This window comes from Acipenser ruthenus, chromosome 17 (genome assembly GCF_902713425.1).
Source record: "Acipenser ruthenus chromosome 17, fAciRut3.2 maternal haplotype, whole genome shotgun sequence".
Lineage (NCBI taxonomy): Eukaryota > Metazoa > Chordata > Actinopteri > Acipenseriformes > Acipenseridae > Acipenser > Acipenser ruthenus.
The window spans coordinates 3,096,651-3,115,465 of record NC_081205.1 but is presented as its reverse complement, the minus strand read 5'-3'; the positions used below and the strand labels follow the sequence as shown (position 1 = coordinate 3,115,465).

At 44.5% G+C, this 18,815-nt stretch overlaps 1 protein-coding gene across 7 annotated transcripts; it reads right to left on the bottom strand.

Moving 5' to 3' along the window:
* Positions 1 to 580: 580 nt before the first annotated feature.
* LOC117423762 (centrosomal protein of 131 kDa-like) lies at positions 581 to 18,704 on the bottom strand. Of its 7 annotated transcripts, none has more exons than XM_034039900.3 (28): positions 18,592 to 18,704; positions 17,911 to 18,136; positions 16,433 to 16,633; positions 15,620 to 15,714; positions 14,272 to 14,380; positions 13,763 to 13,890; positions 13,461 to 13,568; positions 13,075 to 13,230; positions 12,420 to 12,540; positions 11,883 to 11,999; positions 11,622 to 11,793; positions 11,342 to 11,439; positions 10,908 to 11,075; positions 10,301 to 10,492; positions 10,007 to 10,144; positions 9,711 to 9,836; positions 9,291 to 9,407; positions 8,727 to 8,756; positions 7,704 to 7,806; positions 7,090 to 7,291; positions 6,600 to 6,707; positions 6,302 to 6,419; positions 6,047 to 6,121; positions 4,880 to 5,022; positions 4,104 to 4,281; positions 3,480 to 3,676; positions 3,333 to 3,393; positions 581 to 2,451 (listed from the first exon to the last, which is right to left on the bottom strand). In XM_034039900.3, exons 3-28 carry the CDS (start codon positions 16,619 to 16,621, stop codon positions 2,380 to 2,382), a joined length of 3,321 nt encoding a protein of 1,106 aa, XP_033895791.3. In that variant the 5' UTR covers positions 16,622 to 16,633; positions 17,911 to 18,136; positions 18,592 to 18,704; the 3' UTR covers positions 581 to 2,379. The 7 variants fall into 7 exon arrangements, with proteins under 7 accessions (XP_033895791.3, XP_033895790.3, XP_058845778.1 ...); XM_034039899.3 differs by having other exon boundaries at positions 18,393 to 18,701; XM_058989795.1 differs by having other exon boundaries at positions 16,433 to 16,665; positions 17,911 to 18,701.
* Positions 18,705 to 18,815: the final 111 nt, after the last annotated feature.

Sequence of the window (18,815 nt, the reverse complement as noted above, 5' to 3'; positions counted from 1 at the left end):
AAGGAGAGTTGGGGGCTCTGTTACAATATAGAGGGGTACAGATTGAAGGAGAGTTGGGGCTCTGTTACAATATAGAGGGGTACAGATTGAAGGAGAGTTGGGGCTCTGTTACAATATAGAGGGGTACAGATTGAGGGAGCATTGAGGGCTGTGTTACAGTATAGAGGTACAGATTGCGAGAGTCAGGGGGTCTGCTACAGTATATAGAGGGGTACAGATTGATGGAGAGTTGAGGGCTGTGTTACAGTATAGTGGGACAACAGTGAGTTAAATAAAACTGGGCAGCAGTGAGTTAAATAAAACTGGGCAGCAGTGTGGAGTAGTGGTTAGGGCTCTCGACTCTTGACTAGAAGGTCGTGGGTTCAATCCCTGGTAGGGGACACTGCTGTTGTACCCTTGAGCAAGGTACTTTACCTAGATTGCTCCAGTAAAAACCCAACTGTATAAATGGGTAATTGTATGTAAAAATAATGTGATATCTTGTAACAATTGTAAGTCGCCCTGGATAAGGGCGTCTGCTAAGAAATAAATAATAATAAATATATTAAAACCAAATATATGTATAAATAAAAGTACACAGTTTAAATGAATACAACTCTTTATAGTTCTGCATGGGAGCTAAAAGTTACATTGAGACATACAGTACAAAAAAGCAACAAGCGGTTCAAAATTAATGTAAAAAATAAAGTTACAATTTAAAATAGGAAAAGTACAATAATTATAATAACAGGGTGTGTTTCGGGGACAAACGCACTTGATGTTGAGGACAGCAACTAAACACAGAGTCTGCATAGTCAGAGGTTTTTCATGCTATCGACACAATTTATTTTTCAGAAAACAGAATGCAGAGCTGAAAGAGCCTTGCTGATTGACTCCCACTGCAATTTTCAGAAGATTCTTTGTTGTACAAAAGAACCAGGAAGCTGCCTCACATACCATTAGCACACCAGAAGACCCACAACCATGCGTCTTGGCATTTGTTAACCCACAACTTTTATTTAAAATCAGGGACGCAAAAGATTGGGCCAGAATAAAATGCAACACACACACACAACATATTATAAAGTATGTTTAGTACCAGTTCAATGGCGTGCATTACTGGAGTCCTACATAGGAAAAAGAAGTTTATAAAAAAAAAAGCAACAGAACTTTTTGGTTGAACAGTGTTTAATGGTAGTGTGTACGTGCAGTCTACATGTCTTGGATCAATAAGGAACATCTGTTACAAGGTATACAGAAAAGCAGGGGGGTGTTTTGTTGACCCATCATAAACAGCTGATAAGGACTGGTTACAAGCTAGGCAGTCAGTGCTGTGGGAAGCTTCTCCTTTATTTAAATAATCATTTCTTCATTTTCTGTCAATTCTCTTCCCTCTGTATTTCCTTCTACGTTCTACTACTACTGAACTAGAAGACGTGTGGCCTAAATTAAAAAATATTTTATATATATATAGATAGTACTACTTAGTTGATGCGTAAAGCAGATTATTTATTCCATCCCACAGAGGATACAGACACCCTCAATGTGCTTTAAAAGTTTTAAAAATAATTTAAATGTCACAACAATCTGACTTTCATTAGATAACTTGATGTGATAGAAATCTGGGCTTTTGCTGACTGCTTCTTCTGAAGAAGAACCAAGAGTTTAACTTTGATGCAGTTTTTAAGATGCTATAATATTTAGTTGTAGTACATTTTTTATTTGGGCCAATCTCACTATTTTATGGCACTTCCTATTTTTCTACTCTCTGTCTGCTCTCTCTCTCTGTCTGCTCTCTCTCTCTGTCTCTCTCTCTATTCTCTTACCTTCTATCAACATTCTATTCATCATTCTAAACTTCTCAATCTATCTCACTCCACATTGGCTAGTCAGACCAGCTCCTATTTCCAGAGATTCATCTGAGCTCAAATGAATTCTTACTGACAAGGAGTTCATTTCACCAGACATTCTTGATCGTCAGAATCTCTGGTACAGGATACCACCAGCTTTTGCTACAAATGCAATGGTTTCAATCGGCTTGATGAATGCCATTGATAACCTTCAAAACAGGACAGCATCTGCACTCAATTATCTAGCACTAGTGCCACCTGGGTTGGGCTCTTCAACTAGCTGAACTCCCTCATTAAGTTTCCCTAGATCAACCTGTAACCCACAACTCCTGACTGATCTCTCTAGCAGCCCAAACAGACAGCTTCTGACGGCTCTCGACCCCATGACCAGTTTCCTCTCCTGCTGTTTTAAAGGGGCTGATAATGACGGAATGGGTCCCTTCTTTGGGAAGTGGGTTCAGGGTCCCCAGCCTGAGTGTCTGGTTGAGGAATAATGCCACACCCCCCTCCTCCAGCAGGACGGTTGCTATGGAGATGCAGGCTGACCACCTCACTTCCCCAGCAGCTGCTTGCGCTGTTGCTCCAGTAATGCTTCCAGGTGATCTGCTCTCTTTAAGGCTGCCTGTGGGGAGAAACAGCAGGGAGATCGCAGAAATTAAAGAAGTCAGTGAAGGTCCTTTAAGTGGCACTGAATTAAAATGTGCTAATGTCCTGCCCCTATATCTATCTATCTATCTATCTATCTATCTATCTATATGCTGTTATTGTTTATTATTACTAGGATGTATACAATATATATATAATGGCGAAAAGCCAATACTATTTGAATTTTTATTATTTATTGTTTGTTTAAATGCCTCGTGGGAATGCGTGACTGTCAGCTACTGACTGTTTAAGTAGCTGACAGTCATGCAGACTTAGTAAATCTGTGCAGAATGTGACCGAGGGGTAATATAGTAATTGATAGCTAGTTAATCCCTCAGGTCACAAATATAAAAAGACCTGCAGTTTGGCTGCACAGTGATGAGTGTGTTCGAGAGGAGGAATGAGTTGGGCGAAGGAAAGTAAAACACTTGCTAAAACGTGCTGGCTCTACACCAGCACGGTACTTGTTTGTTTGTTTGTTTTGGCCAACGTGCCCATTTGTTTTGTGAGTTTGTTTGTTCCGTTTATTTTTCTCTTATTTAATAAATGCACTGAGCGCTGTAGCGTCTCAATTTTGCCCCGCCATGTTCTTGTTATTTAACTTAATCAGCAGCATAGAGAGATTTAAGCATAGAGTAAATGAGACATCTTTTTGTTAACGTGGAAAAAACTAATGATGCAAGATCTTTATAATATAGCACATTTGCACATTTTTCAATTAATATGGTTGTATTGTTTCTTGTGTAGCCTGTATTCAGTTCCACTTAATGGCATCAATATATATATGTGTGTGTGTGTGTGTGTATGTATATTCACAAAGTCAGTGTTGTGTTCCATGCGGAAGCTCAGGGTTCTCACCTCGTGTTGCTTTCGCAAGTTCTTTACAGTCTCTTCCTTTTTCACTATAGCAGTTTTCACCCTGCAGGAGAAGAGGGAGAGTGTTGGCACACTAATCACACTGACACAGCACGCCTCCTTCTCCTCTGCGATTGGCCTCGTCCTCACCTCTTGTGCACCTCAGCCAGCTCCTCCTCCTTCTCGCGGGTCACTCTCTCCAGCTCTAGTCTCTGCCGCGCCCTCGTCTCCGACATCTCCGTCTTCATGCGCCTGTTCTCCTCCTCTGTGGTCACCAGCCGGTCGGCAAACTCCTGCCGAATCACCTCTGCCAGGCTGCGCCGTTCCTCCGTCAGCCGGTCCTGAATCTGCGGCAAAAACATCAGTTAGGAGTGGGACAGGGAGGGAGGCAGAGTCACAGCACTGACTTACTGCATTGTCACAGGACAGAGTTCTCAGTACTTCACTGCATTGAATTAGCTGCCTGCCACAACCCCAGGACTGAATTCTCTATACAACACTGGATTTTATTTTCTTTCTCAGATCCCCAGCCCATGAAATATTGAAAATAGCTGAAAAAAACATTGCTTTATATGGGGAAAAAATGGCATCCTCATATGTGCATTTCACCTTCCATCTGTCCCCATATGAAGACCAGAGGGTTTTTTTTTTTTTTTTTTTTGTTTTAAATCAGTCATCATGAGGTCGCCATGCATGAAAGTGTTAAACACCTTCAGGGCAGCCAACCCAACCCAACCCTCATGCAATCAGACAGCGCCTCCCCCTGGTCAGTACCTGTGTGATGTCCTGCACCTCCTGCTCTTTCTGCCTGAGAAGCCCCTGCAGTCGCACAGCCTCCCCCTCTGCCTGGCTGAGCCGGCCCTTCAGCTCGCTGTGTCTCTCCTGCAGGCTCCTCTCCGAGTGCTCCAGTTCCCGCAGCTCTGTCTCGTACTTCTCCCGCACGCGCTTCACTCTGGGACCAGAGCACAGCGCCAGTCACTAACCAGGGTTTCACATACTCTGTACTGTGAGTCGTGAATAACTTTGACCACTCAATCATTAGATAACAGCACTGATGTCCTGTCTTTTTGTAACTTCTATGCAGGCCTGGGGTCAATTCTTGTTTTTCAATTCCATTTCCAAATTCCTTTTAAATCAATTCTCAATTCCAAATCGAAGGAATTGGAATTGATATTTTAGAGACAATAATTGTTGTGATCATTCAACTGCTTTCATTTGAAGCCAACTTAATTAACTAACAGTGACTTCAATTTAAGTAATCTGTTGCCACTGTGAGAAGCTCATTTTAACAGAATATTGCTAACTGCAATTTTGATCAATGATGGTTGGAATTGATTAAAAAGGAATCAGAATTGAAAAATAGGAATTTACTACAGGGCAGGCTGAGCCAACACTGTTGAAATGTCACAGCATCACATTACTTTCTGAAAAGAGGAAATACAAGACAACAATGCCAGGGGAGCTAACAAGGGGAGGATCGCAACTCATTAAAATGTTAGATCATGGAACAGCAGCTGGATCACAGATTACTAATCCTGCCCCCCTCGGACCTGTTCTCGGAGGCTCTTTCGCACTCATCCCTGGCTCTGCTGGTCTCCTCCTCCAGCCTCTGAATCACCAGCTCGATCTCCTTGTCCCTCCCTCTGCGCACCTCCTCCTTTAGCTCCCTCTCCCTGTTCAGCAGCCAGGTCTCCTAAACATACACAGACAAGCCACATCAGCCCGGGGCAGGGGCACAGCAGGGTTACAGGTGGGGTACGGGCTAGAACACCCAGCTCCGGGATTCCCAGAATAAATTCTGACCTTGGACACCCAAGTGAATAAGATTATGGGCATAGGTGGAGAAAGACGGGCCAGGCTTTTCAACGACAGGCCAGCTGAGAGAATTTGAATGCTGATCTTAGATTTAAAATCAGCCCTAACTCTAGCCCAAACCCAAATCTTAATTAAGGTAACGGCTCAAACAGAACATTTCATGTGATTGAAAAATTGTAGTAGTTTCACATTGGCCCGTCTTTTTGCACCAGATAAAGAGCGTGGCCCGTCTTTCTGCAGCTATGGACAGATTAACAACGATTAATAAAATGTTACAGAGCCACAGTCTGTCAACACACTTTTGTTATATAAAACCCCCTCCGTCAAATTCACCTTTCCAATGACCATGGGTTATCTTTTTTAAATTCATATTCTAATTATGCCTAATCGAGATCCATTTAGCCAGGAATGAACCCACTCGTGTGCAAGGCAGTCAACAGGCGATACCTAAATAGAATTCACTTTCTGATCTCTTTTACCATCTTGCTGCAAACATTTACACAAACATTTACCCAAGTTACAACGCCTCTCACTTACACGCAAGTTAGTGTCTGATCGCTAACAGATTACAGCAGGCTCTGTAAATGTTAACAGTTTTTATTTTTTGTTTAATCAAGGTGTACGTGTTGTTATAAAAATATTTCAATCGACTCCTCTCTCAATAAACACAATGGGAGGTCAGTGCCCCGTTGCTCAGTCTGTCTCTGCACACACAGGCTATCTTTATGAGAGTTACAGTTTAACTTTCCAGCCGGCTATCAGAGGAAACTCAAGTGAATATCCATATTAAATCCGGGCTTGCTCTTGGTAGCGGTGTGTGCTTGTCACAGGTTATGTTTTCAATTGTGGGTTGTGTAGCCGCAGGCATACAGAGTCACCTGCTGCGAGTCAGTCAGTCTTACCTCTTTCTTCATGTAGTTTTCCTCCCAGGCTTGCTTCTCAATGTCTAGCCTCTCTTTCAGGGCTTTAACCTCTGCCTGGACAGAAAGTCAGACAGTCATTCCCAAGACTAACTACGACACAATTGGGCTTCTTAGAATGAACATTAAATGACGCAGCTTTAAAATTCCTGGATACAGAGTTATCACAATGCAGGATGAAACCTGATATTATATCTCCCGTCAAGCAGACACACATTTCCCACGCCAGTGTCTTACCTGGTGCCTCCTCTCCTGCTCCTCTCTCGTCCTCTCAAACTCCTCTCTCAGCGCACGCCCCGTCACCAAGCTGTTGTCCTCAAGGTGCTTCCTCAGCTCGTCCAGTTCTGCCCTCTGTCTGCAGGGGGTGACACAGAGGACAGTGACCACCACAAAACTCAGGATTTCACATTCTTGCTCTCAGATCTCAAAGCCAGTTCTCATTCAGTGCAATCAGACAGCACTTCCCCCCTCTGCCTGGCAGAACCTCCAAGACGTCACAGCTGACCAGCCTCTTCCACCCCACCTCCCTCCTCACCTTGCAGCCAGCTGGCACCCCCTCTCCTTCTCTTCAGCCACCTCGCTGTAGAGTCTCCTCCTCTGCTGCTGCAGCGCCTGCTCCTCCTCCTGCAGCTGCTTCTCGTACCTGCAGGGGGCGTGCCGGGGTGATAATTAACGTGCTGTTGTAATTGCACAATTCGTAATTCTTTGCAATTATAACTAATTGTAGTTGAATCTGGGCACACCTGCATAACTGTAATTGCAATTATACCATATCATTGATCGATAAAGTTATATAGTACGTTTCTGTATTTGAACCTATAATTATTGCTGGGTTATTTAAAATAAACAGAGTAAATGTGTTAATGTGGGTAATTGTTTAGTATCATTGTAATTACTGAGGCATAATCGTACCTGCGATTGTAATTTAATAAAATAGTATTGTAATTGTAACTGCAATTTCAGTAAACAATTGTGCTGTATTTGTAATTGTCCCAGGTCTGGTTGGTATGTGGGTGTGGTGGTACCTCTGCCTGGCGAGCTCCCTCTCTCTCTGGCACTGCTCCTCCTTCTCTCTCTCCAGCTGCTCCCTCATCTCCTCGCTCTGCCTCACGTATCTCTGAGCCGCCCTCTCGTCTGCCTGCATCAGCTCCACCTCGTGCACAGCTCGCAGCTTCTGCAGCTCCTGCTTGTGCTTAGAGATCAGCTTCTGGATCTCCGGCTCCAGCCCTGACAGGGACACACAGGGAGATCCATTACCATTGACCAGTGAGTGTGGAGTGTGGGCAGACATCCGTGCCTTAAACACTCAACCATCCGACAAAGAAATGTCTTTTTGAGGCTTGCTGAAAATGTCTACTAGCATAAAAAGTTCCTTTAGTTGTATTCAAGTGCGCAGGACATTGTACCTTTTCTCAGATTTTAGCAGGGGTTTTGTACATAATGCCCACAGTGACATACAGTGGCTGTACACTGTTATTGCAGTATTAAGCATGCATGTATGAATGGGCTATTTATTGCTCTCTGTTGAACTCTCACTGTCCTCCTGCTAAAGCACAGTCTTATTTTGCTCCAGGGCAATAGCTGCACTACTTGTAATCAACTTTTCAACAGTGCGTCTTTTCCAGTGTTGCTGACTAACCTTTCACTGTGATCTCTTTGATTTTCTTGGTTTTCTCGTCAATCCATTTCTCTCTGCGGATCTTCTCTGTGGCACTCATCAGCTCCTTCAGCTTCTTAATCTCCTGGTGGATGGGGAAATCGGGGACACAGCACATCAATACAACCAAACAGTCAAACAAACACTGGACACCGAACATCAATCTCAATCTGGTTAATGATGAGAATGAGGGTTATCACGAATGTGATAAAAATGGATGCCATGCTTCACAGCTGATGGGATGACGAGGCATGACAAGCAATACAATCGGAGTCAAGATACCGATCTGAGGAATCGATTACCAGATCCTCTATACTGTATGTTGTGCATGCAAGTTTCAAGCTGGAATCAGGCTGGGAGTTTAACCGGTTCAGAAGAACTGTTTTAACCAAGTTGAGCATAATAACCCTGCACACTTGTTTTCAGATGTTAAATCTTTTAAAAAAACATCCGATTCCTTGTTCATGTAACGGTAGTATATGATATTTCCTATGATCTTAATCTCACTGCTGTATTGGAGATGCTATAAGGAGCTTTGAGTAGCCCTGGCCAGTCCTTTGAGTTCTGCTGCTCCGTTCTGTACAGAGATGCATGGGGTTAGAGGTCTGAGAGGCCAGTCTATATTAGGACAGCGGAAAGGAGATTAGTGCCCAAATCAGGACGTCAAACCAGAAACCTTTTCTTCATTTGCAGATGCATGTGCGGACCACAGATTATTTAAGGGTGGGGTTATGGGGTTATAAGACCCCAGAGTAAATTGTAAAATGTGCTCCAACAAAAATAACTATTAGCTTTTAAGTATTTATAAAGCATTTGTAAATGCTATGATCTAAGCAGAGCCATTTGACCACGCTGCTTTTTGTATCATGTCCAGGTATCTTGTGTTACAATCTCAAAATTCATGGTTTACAAGACCTCCAGGTTTGACACCCCAGATTTAGCTGAAGGCTAGCTCAGGAGAAGAGAGAAAGAAAGTGAAAATGAAAGAGATGAAAAGAAAGTTACCTCACACAAGGGACCCAGAATGTGCCACACCTAGTCAGAAAGGAGAGGAAAACAAACAGAAATAAAAGAAAGATGAAACGAAAATGATTGGAAAGCACCACTGAGACTAGTTTTGAAAAGAGACACTGCACAGTGATTATACCAGCCAGGAAACTACAGCAAAAGAAGCCAGAGAAAATGAAGCCCTCTGAATCACTCTAATGGGCTGATGCTGCAATTCTAAGTGTCCTCTGACTGCACTAAGAGCTTTTACTGGGTGCAGTGGTTTCACATTCACTTGACCCATTGCTTGAGAGGAATGCATAAAACAGTGCCTGGTTTATATGAACAAAATGTGGACTAAAAAATACAACAAACCCCCCGTGCAAAAAGAAGATTTGAAATACAACATGTTCTGTTTTCGTGAAGTAATGCAACCCTTTGGGGATCTTGTTCTTAAAACAACAACACAATCCACTGGACGTATATGGAGTATCTGTTACAGACGACAATCATTCAATGCCTGTATCCTCACGGCCGGTCTACTCTCTGCAGTGTCTTTCCCCTTGATTCAGGGGATCTCACCAGGTCATGCTGCTCCTGCATGTGTGCTATCTTCTTGGTGTATTTCTGGTCAACCTGCTTTAGCTCGGTCACCACCCCCTCGCAGCGGTCACTCAGGGCCTTCTTGTCATTGATGAGCTGGGGAGAGGAACAAGGGACACATCAGCCTCCACAAGACACACTGCTGACCTACTGGAACCGACAGAGGTTAAGCCACAACTACTGGGTCAGATCCAAGAGCTGCAGTCAGCACAGAATAGAGCAGTATATCACAATGCACCCGGTATGTGTGAAAAAATGGACCTATGTTAAAAATGTTTTAATTGGGATTTTCACTCTGCACACAGTGGTCCAGATCTCAAATAGCAAGTGTGGAAAAGTGGGTTCCTGACCAATGAAGGGGAGGATGGGGTGTATGTGACTCCGGGGAGTGGAGAGTACCTGATCGATGAAGGCCAGGTGTCTCTGGATGGTGGCCTCGTACTGATCCTTCTGCAGCTGGAAGTTGCGGTTCAGCTCCTTCTCCGTCTCCTTGATGTGGCGCACTGTCAGCTCCCGTTGCTGAGCCTGGGGAGGGGGAGGGAGGATTTAGGCAGGGAAGGAAGGTGTGGTTAGGACAGGTAACCAGGCAGGGCAAACTGGGGCTTCATACTGAAGAGTAAAAACCCACTAAGCACCGAGTAAACAACGGTGATGGAGCAAACTCATTCCAACTCTATCTGATTTAATCTCCTCACCAGTGCAGTCTGCAGCATGTTCATGGTGCGTCGCTTCTCCTCCAGCTCCAGTTTCATCCTCATCATGGAGCCGGTCACTTCGGCTGCTGTGGCTGAAGCCTGGTCCACCTGAGCTAGGTCCTCTTCTGACAGCAGGGCCTGGGGCACAGACACAGGGGGAGAGGAAGCAAGGGGGAGAATGGAAGTCAGACACAGCTTCACCCTCAACAAAACTCCCAAGGCTGGAGAAAACTTGCCTGTATGGAGTGCTCTTCCCCAGCCTGCAGTAACCCCTGTACCCTGTAACTGCCTCACCTCTCTGTGTGAACCCGAGGTGACGGATCGCGGCCTCTCCTGCTCCGACTTCTCCATCTCGTCCAGGAAGCTCATGATGCTCTGCAGCTTGGCCTCAGAGAGCAGGGCGCCTCCGTCTGGCAGGGCAGGAGGCTGGCTCATCTTGCCCAGCAGCTCCAGGTTATCAGCTGTCAGGGAGTTGGAGTCCCCGTCCTGGAAAAGCAGTAGGGAGGTCAGCACAGAGCTTCAGGGAAGACAGCCTCCTACTTCAAGCTAAGCGCATGGCTTGGGGAGTGCGGGATAGATCATGTGGGGCTTAATCTTTTAAATAAGATTAAGTTTAGTCACCTTTTCTGGCACCTTTTAGGGGCAGATAATGTTTCCTCAACAGATCTTCTCTGACTCTGTAGCTTCAGTAACAGAAAATACACTGCCTTATGAAGGATGGGAATAATTTTGAAATACTGTACGCAGCTGTACTTCCAAGTTATATGTAAAAAAAAAAATGTATTGAATGTAAAATTTTAAATGTATCCAAAAGCAAAATATATGTATATGACATACTAGACAGTAAAGCTCCTTTTTTAAATCTTCACAGTGGCAGCCCCCAGCATGTGCTGTGCCTCACCTCGTCGATCCAGGAGTACTTCTCTTTGCGGTAGTTTTGGGGCTCAGGCAGTCTCTCTGGATCCTCCTCTAGCAGCTTCAGGGTGTCCAGCAGCTCATTCAGCGTGGTCTTGGACTGGGCTCTGCTCGACGGAGCTCTCTGCAGCTGCTCCTCCACACTCACGCCTCTCTGCAGAACAGAGAGGGGACGAGACAGGATCAGCCATCACTCCCTCCCCAAGAACCAAAAACAAATCCCGGCTCAGACACCGACTCACCTCAGTCACTTGAACCTCTTTCATCTTTACCCCTGCACTGTCATTGGAACATTACATTAAGAGACGGAATACCCTGGGTTTGAATCTCATCTAAGCCAGTGACCCGTCCCTTGTCCAAATCCCTTTTTAGCCGCTGAAGCACACATGACCCTTTTGTGAAGCAGGCCAGCAGTGTTACCTGGGAGCCTTGGGAGCCTCTCCCGGGGGAGTCAGTGGGGGAGCCAGACCTCAGGTTTGATACGTCATCCAGATCAGCCTTTACATTCACACCGGAGTCTGCAAAATGAAAAACACAAAACAAAATCAAAAATAGAAATTCAGTTAGTGTGCACAGGAAAACAACAAGATACAAACAGGATATCAACAACTAGGAACAAAGCAAATATTTGTTGACTAGCTTATTAGAACAATCAAGCTATCAATGCACCAAACCGCACCGCTGCAGCCCTGCCCCTCACCTGTATTCCTCCCCTTGCCTGTGTCCCTGCCTGCCGTGCTGCCCTTGCTGCTGGGGGAGGGCCTGGCAGGTTTCCTCCGGCCCACCTTGCCACTCTGCTTCAGTACCTCAATCTCATGCTCTGCCACGCGCTGCGTCTCAGCTGCCCGCTGTGCCCGCTTCTGCTGGAGCTCCTGTGGATGGGGGAATGTGCCGTCAGTGTCGGGCAGCCTTGATTAAATCACATTTTGTTTCTGGCTATCAGAACCTGGTCACACTCTACCTGAACAGCAGCTCTTCTGGCCTGCTGGGCTTTCTCCTCACGTATCCTCTTCCTGTCTTCCTCCTTCCTCTTCTGACCTTCCTGTGTCGCCCCCTCCTCTGCTCTCTGCTCCCTCTCCTGCACAGAAAACAAAGAACTGCAGCGTCACTCTCGGTCAGTCCAGTTTAATCTGAAGATCTTCCTTTAATAGGATCAGCACACTTTGTACCCAGTGATCCCTTTTAAATAGTAGTAAGTATTCAGTGTAAAAAAATGTATTTCACATTCAATACTTCCTTACTGTCTTTTCCATATACAATTAAATGTACACATACAATCTTATATACAAAATACACATTGCAGTCATTTTTAACAAGCGACGACGGGCTTCTCACAATCCTAGCGTTTAAACATTTAAGAAATGAAACGGGCTACCACCCCTACTATACATGCATTCAAAGACGAATAGAAAAGACTGAATGTCTTCAGTGACATGATAAATCCAAGGCTGTATTAGTCTTCTTCACTGAGGGGGCTCTGCTCGATCAGGAGTCCTACCTGTTTCTTGGTGGAGAGGAGGCGTCGGAGCGCTGCCTCGCTGGTGTGCCGTCTGTGGGCATGGCGTCTGTACCAGCGCTGGATTGTCACGGCTGCGTGGTTCACCTGCTGGATAAACCTGCTGACACACAGGGACAGACAAAAAGAGTTAGTACAGCATCCGCGTGGGACAGAACAAAACTGACAAACCACTGTGTGGGTAGATAGGCTTCTCTACTTGAAAGATTATGAGTGAGTGTTCAGGTATATCTGGATTACCCACGCAATATTGTACTACATCACAGCTGGAAATAGGACTCCCTAGAAATGTACTCAGTGACACAACACAGCTTATACAGAATTAGACTGTACAGTACAGGTGTGGTTAATCAGGCCCATGCAATGGGAGTCCTCTTTCCATATATTATTGTACAAGTGTATTACATTACAACAGGCCAAGTTGCTAAAACCAAACATTTTTTTCCACCAAGTGCTCATAATAAAGTAATTAGATAAAGTTTAGATAAAGTAGATGTCAATTTGTTGATCATTTTAGAATTTCTCCAGTTTGCATGCATTTCTGATGGCGATAGCTGCCATCATCATCACTGTGGGTATCTGAAATTCAATATGCTGTAAAGTGCACTGATTCCGTTTTTCACAAGCATGGCATCACCTTTCAGCCTCCTCCTCAGTCACCTCCTGCCTCCGGAGCAGGGCGGGGCTGCTGCGCGCAGCGTTGTTATTGGGAGACGAGAAGTTCTTCTGGGATTTGGTCAGGGAGCTGTTCTCCAGACTGCCCTCGTCGTTCACTGTGGCCTTCATGATGTTACTGCAGGCCGGGAGAGAGATGAGGGTTACACACAAGACACAGGGACAGTGGAAATGAGGCCAGTCTTATGGCAATTCTTTTAAAAGCAAGTCTTTAGTTGATATGCATGAAATATTAAAAGCATAAACAACAGTTTTAGTATTGCTGAAAATGTTACGAGTTGCGCTGTGTATGATGGCTCATATTACAATTTACAGAGTTCTATTCACCGTGCCTGCCGTTTAACTTACTTGAGAGACGCTGGTTTCTGGTTGGAGCTCTTTGGTGTCAGAGGCTTGTCTGGACAGTTATTGTGCAGGATGGTGGTGACTGAATTCCCCACAGCTCCCTTGTTACTCCTGGGGCAGAGGAGAAAGAATCGGATAACATTTTCTTCCACAACACTTCGCCGCCCCTAATAAAAGAGCACTGAACATGTGTCATATTACAGGCATGTAGTTTAAGAACTGTGAGATCAGAACGTATACATCCTCCGACAGGCATCAAATTGATATGCAATTCACACTTAGCTGCTGCCTTATTCATGACTGACCTGTTGTTGGCGGTGAAGTTGGCAGCCAGCGCTATGCCAGCCTCTCTCTTCTTCATGCCAGCAGGCGAGTCGGAAGTGCGGGCACTGCGGCCATTGCCAGGGATCAGGAAGGTCCGGGGTTGGTCATCCTGGCACAAGGGAAGCCAAACAGACAAGGTCAGTACAAGGGTCTAAGATCCAGCCAGTACCACTTTATCAGGAAGGGGCTTATCTCATGACTATTTCCTACCTACATTATCTAGTAAAGAATACATATTTGTAGGCAAGAGAAATTGATTCTTTAAGATAAGAATCTTGGACTTGCACATTCTTATCTCCGGTTGAATCGAGCCCTGAGGAACCATTAACTAGCTGGGTGCAATAAGCTTGTAATTGTATTCACAGATAAACCTCCATTATTGCAGAGCTTTGTTTCAACCCAAGTTCAAAGGCAGGTGGAAACGAGACATAGCCCCCCTCCCCCCTGACCTCGGAGGTCATGACAATGTTCCCCGAGGGGCGGTGCTTACCAGGATGTTCCAGGAGAGGTCCGGAGAGGTCTTGCTGAGGCTGGCCAGCTTCCTCCTCCCATCCGAGCTGCTGTCAAACAAGGCCAGGAAGTCCTCGGACTGCTCCTCGCTGCACCAGGACAGAGGGGTGGGAAGATCAGAAAGAGCAGACTACAAAACATCACCAGACATTACAACAACGCATCATATTTGAGCCCATGGCTGTGCTTTTTCTCAACAAATCTTGTGACTTAGCACACAGTAGAAATGTGATGCCCAGTGCTGTAGCTGAGGAGTTGCAGTATGCCTGGGTGCAGTATGTAACTGGACTCTATTCAAATCCCAAGCTGTTCCTGTCTGACTGCGATATGAATTAAGGACCAGAATTAGGTTCATAAAAAGAGGTAGGCAGGTCCTTCTAATAAAATGTGAGGGGGTGCTGACAATGCAGAATTCCTTTCTGAATACCAGCATGTGTTATCTATTCAGAGAGACTCAGGAATGACCCTGTAAATCACAGCAGCAAACACGCACACAGGTCAGCTTTACTTCTCTCAATCTAAATGAATGCAGATGCATGCTCAGTTTAATTCCTCCTACAGCATCTGGGCTGGCTACCGCACTTAAAATGCCAGCTGGCCTTCTGAAAAGGAATTCACAGACACCGTTTGAATTGGCACATTCCTCAGAGCTGAACTTTGCAAAAGAAAACTAACTTTCCCTTTTTTGTCATGTGTCCTGTCCCCAAGGGGTTTGGCCCAGTGGCAACTGCTGAACAATAAGACCCCTGCACACACGTATCTATTCAGCCTGCCTCCTTTCACAAAGCTTAACTCTAACCTCCCCCTCCAGTACTGCACAAAAGGGGCTGCAGCCCATGGCTTGCTCCCAGACAATAGCCCCCAATGAGTCTTTTATTACAGAATCACTTCACAATAGCTATTATCCCAGGAGAGAAGCCTGCCTGAAAGACAGAGGTCTGTCCTGGACCAGCTGTTGCTTTTAGAAGACAACTCCAGCCTCTGGAGACACCACAGTGTTACAGACTTCAGGCAACACAATAATCCTATGTCATCTCCAATGGTTTAATATGCCAAAAATAATATGCAAAACTATTCCAGGAAATAAATAAGAGTATCATTAAAACTAGCACCTACAGCAACAGTTTCATGATTTTACATGAAAACCTACAGAGGCTAAAATACCAGGCAACTTTCTATGCAGGTTGCACCAAGTTAGCCAATTCTAATTCCCTGGATAATGTCTCCTACATATGACTACTAGTCTCTTGATAGTTGAAAAGCGTTTCAGAGTTAAGGGAAAAGCAGACAGGTGGACACAGAGGAGTGGAGAGGGGCAGTGAGTGTACCTGAAGCAGGAGTTGACTCTCTGGTTGACCTGGGTGGTGCTGTTGGATCTCCTCAGGTTCTTGATGGACCAGGAGCTGCCGAGCCCAGCTTCGCGCTGCAGAGAGACAGTGAGAACGGGGTGAGGACAAAGCCCAGAGCCAACCCCTATCCTCATAGCACTATAACATACTATTCACCTTAAACAGTGCATCCCCAAAATTGAAAAAAGACTTTGTCAAAATGTATCTCCTTGACTCCAAGTTTATTACAGTTGTAGGAAGATTGAATATATTTAACCAGAGCCAAACAAATGGCCTTCAAATTGTACTTGGTAAAGAATTTGAAAACAGGCTGATTTTCAAAAGGTTGTGGAAACAAAGCATTAGTGTCAGGGACATCTGGGGGAGAACAGCTTGCCTATGAAGTGGAGGAAGGGCCAAGGCCACATTCTGTGACTCTACTCGTTTCCACTTTGTGTGCACGCTCTAACTGTGCATTCCATCACTGTGTATTGACTTGCAAACCAGACAGAATCACAACCAGGCACTGAATTATATCCAAAACCCATTTCCTGCAATCCCACGCCAACGTCTCCTGCAGCAGGACCAGTCCTGAAGCTGCTTACTGTTCCCTGCTCACCAAAACTATTCCTGATGGATTTTAAAAGAGCCCATTTTGCCGAACATGGGATTTAAAAACAAATCAATTTATGCTGGGGTTCGCTTTTCAACAGAGTCTCCACAAGGAGAAGCCTTGCCTTCACTCTGCTGGTTGCTTCTGAATAAAGTCCCGTTTCAATACAGAATGAGGCCGTGCTTTCTTTGTCCTCTTACCAGGGTGTTGCGCTTGCTCTTGTTGTCCGCGGTCACAGAGACGGAGCGGGAGAAGTGCTTGGCCGGGGAGGTGCTGCTGGGCCGACGGGAGACAGGGAGCTGAGAGCCGGTCAAGCTGAGCTCCAGGGAGTCACCGGCACCCACTGAGGCACTGCCAGGGAGAGAGGTGGGGCTGCGGTCCATGTGCATGGTGACAGGGGCCTGGGGAGGCGGGCAACAATCAAACCGTGGTCCTTTTTATAGAAGATGCAGTAAATTAGTAAATCGATACACAGGGATTCATGGTATGGAGTTCAAATATTTGAGTTTCTGAATATTCTGCTCCCTTTGTGCTGTGCTACACATTTTTAACTGCCTCTCTCTTCACTTCTTTAAACCAGGGAACATTATTGACAGAGGAGTGAAATACATGTTTGTCCAAGAGCATGATTAATTCACAAATATTATTTCCATTTTTTTTTTTTTTTTTTACCTGTTTCATGTTGGTAAAATCTCTAATTTTTTTAAAACAAAAACGTTGCTTGAGGTGCTAATTGTGGGCTTTGCTACTAACCCCCCTCATGGAAAATAACTCTGGGCTATGCTTAGCCAATGATAAGTGCTTTAGTTACCTAGCAACCAACACTCTACCACTGCACTCAGGCTTGTAAGCCTCAGGAGCCCTCACAAAACTAAGAGTGAAAAGTAAAACCTACACCCAGCCCTACAACAGCCTAACACTATAAACACTAATGACTTACAGTTTACAAACATGCTAAGTGATGTATGGGGCAATTGACAAACTAATACAGTTCCAGCTTTGGGCAGAAGATAAAAAAATAGCTTGCACAACTAGGCTCTTTAAAACAGCCTGTCTTTAAAACAGCCAGTCGGAGGCATTTGATCAATTGTGTGGCACTGATTTTAATATCCCCCGATATTGTCACAATTTCTACATGTAACATGAATATCTACAGGTTATGGGAGTGGGAATGGTGTCATTGCCAAAGGTGTGTGGTCAGGTATCATTGCTTACGCTGTGTGGTGAAAAGTGGGAACAGATCCACACCACATTAATATCTTAGATTAACCTGCAGTGATGGAAACATGACTCCAATTGCATAGCAGTTCGATTCATTTCTGGTTGTGCTACGAGTTTAATAAGACACAGTTGAACTTGTTACTAATGAAGCTGGTAGTAAAACCTGGAATGGGTGAAACTGCTATGCAATAGGAGTCTTATTCCCCATCCCAGAACCTGGGTACCATTCTGTACTTTGGGAGAGTCTTAGCTACTCCTAATTTTTCTAACTAAAGGGATTACAAGCGGAGTGCTAATAATAATAAAACAAACCAATCCATACTGTATCAAACATTGCATTGTCTGTGATAGTCACCCATTACAAAATCAACCGCTCTACGGTGGGGTGGTATATAGACACCATCGCGTTGACAGGTTTTCACTAAAGTAGATGTATAGATAATGCAGTTCGTCTTACCTGCTATGCCGTCGTCTTTAATAGGCAGCTAGGAGCATCGACAGTGGTCTGAATCTTGAAATGAATACGCAGCCTTTAAATATTCGTTTAAAATGCGTTCATCCAAGGATGGGTTATTGATTTCACAGTTTAACTGCACTATGAATCTTGCTCTGGCGTCTCAACTTCCAACAGTAAGCAACGGATCCTCTTCCCTCGGAGAGATGGTGGTGAGTCAATGAGTTATCTGCATACGCATCAAAATGTTTATTTAAAATAATCAGCCACACGAAAAATGACATCTACTTAAAAAAAAGGCGAAATACAATTTTTATTCTCCTAAAAAGCAATCTGCACAAAAACTTGATCATTTATACCTTTTGTTCAGTTAGTATTTAAAAAAACCCAACCATCATCCTAAAATGTCTGCGCCCCACTAAGAAAACAGTACGATTTATTACAAATGTATATAAACATATACATTATTTTTCAAAAGTACTTACGATTATGAAAATGAGACATCGAAAGTTATCTCAATGAAAAAGCACAAAAAACTGTTATAACTTATATGCTAAAACCGACTCGTAGTACAAAAGACGGCGTCCTTTCTTTTGATTACAATGATCGACAGCCTTTTGTTTTTTTTTAACTTATTGATCACAAATGACCGTTAATCAGTCGGCTTTTCAATGCATAACACACCTATAAAAGTTCTGCAAATCCCATTCTTATTCTACCATTTCCAGTCAGAACTGTTGAAACTGACGCTTGAAAGCACAACAGCTTCACTCTCTGTAGCAACTAACACAGCCCCACCCACAAGAGACCCCTATTGGTAACGAAGGTTCCTCACACTGTGTTTCTCAGCTTGGATTGGTCAAAGCAAGAAGTCAGTCACCAGTGGATTATTCAAATGGGCGTGGTCG

Excerpts from the sequence above, each read along its gene's own strand:
- LOC117423762 (XM_034039900.3), bottom strand. The coding sequence starts at position 16,621 with ATGCACATGGACCGCAGCCCCACCTCTCTCCCTGGCAGTGCCTCAGTG. Across the intron at positions 14,381-15,619 it reads AGAGTCAACTCCTGCTTCAG|CGAGGAGCAGTCCGAGGACT; the intron begins GTACACTCACTG and ends GTCCTGGTGCAG. Across the intron at positions 12,541-13,074 it reads ACTGAGGAGGAGGCTGAAAG|CAGGTTTATCCAGCAGGTGA; the intron begins GTGATGCCATGC and ends CCTGTGTGTCAG.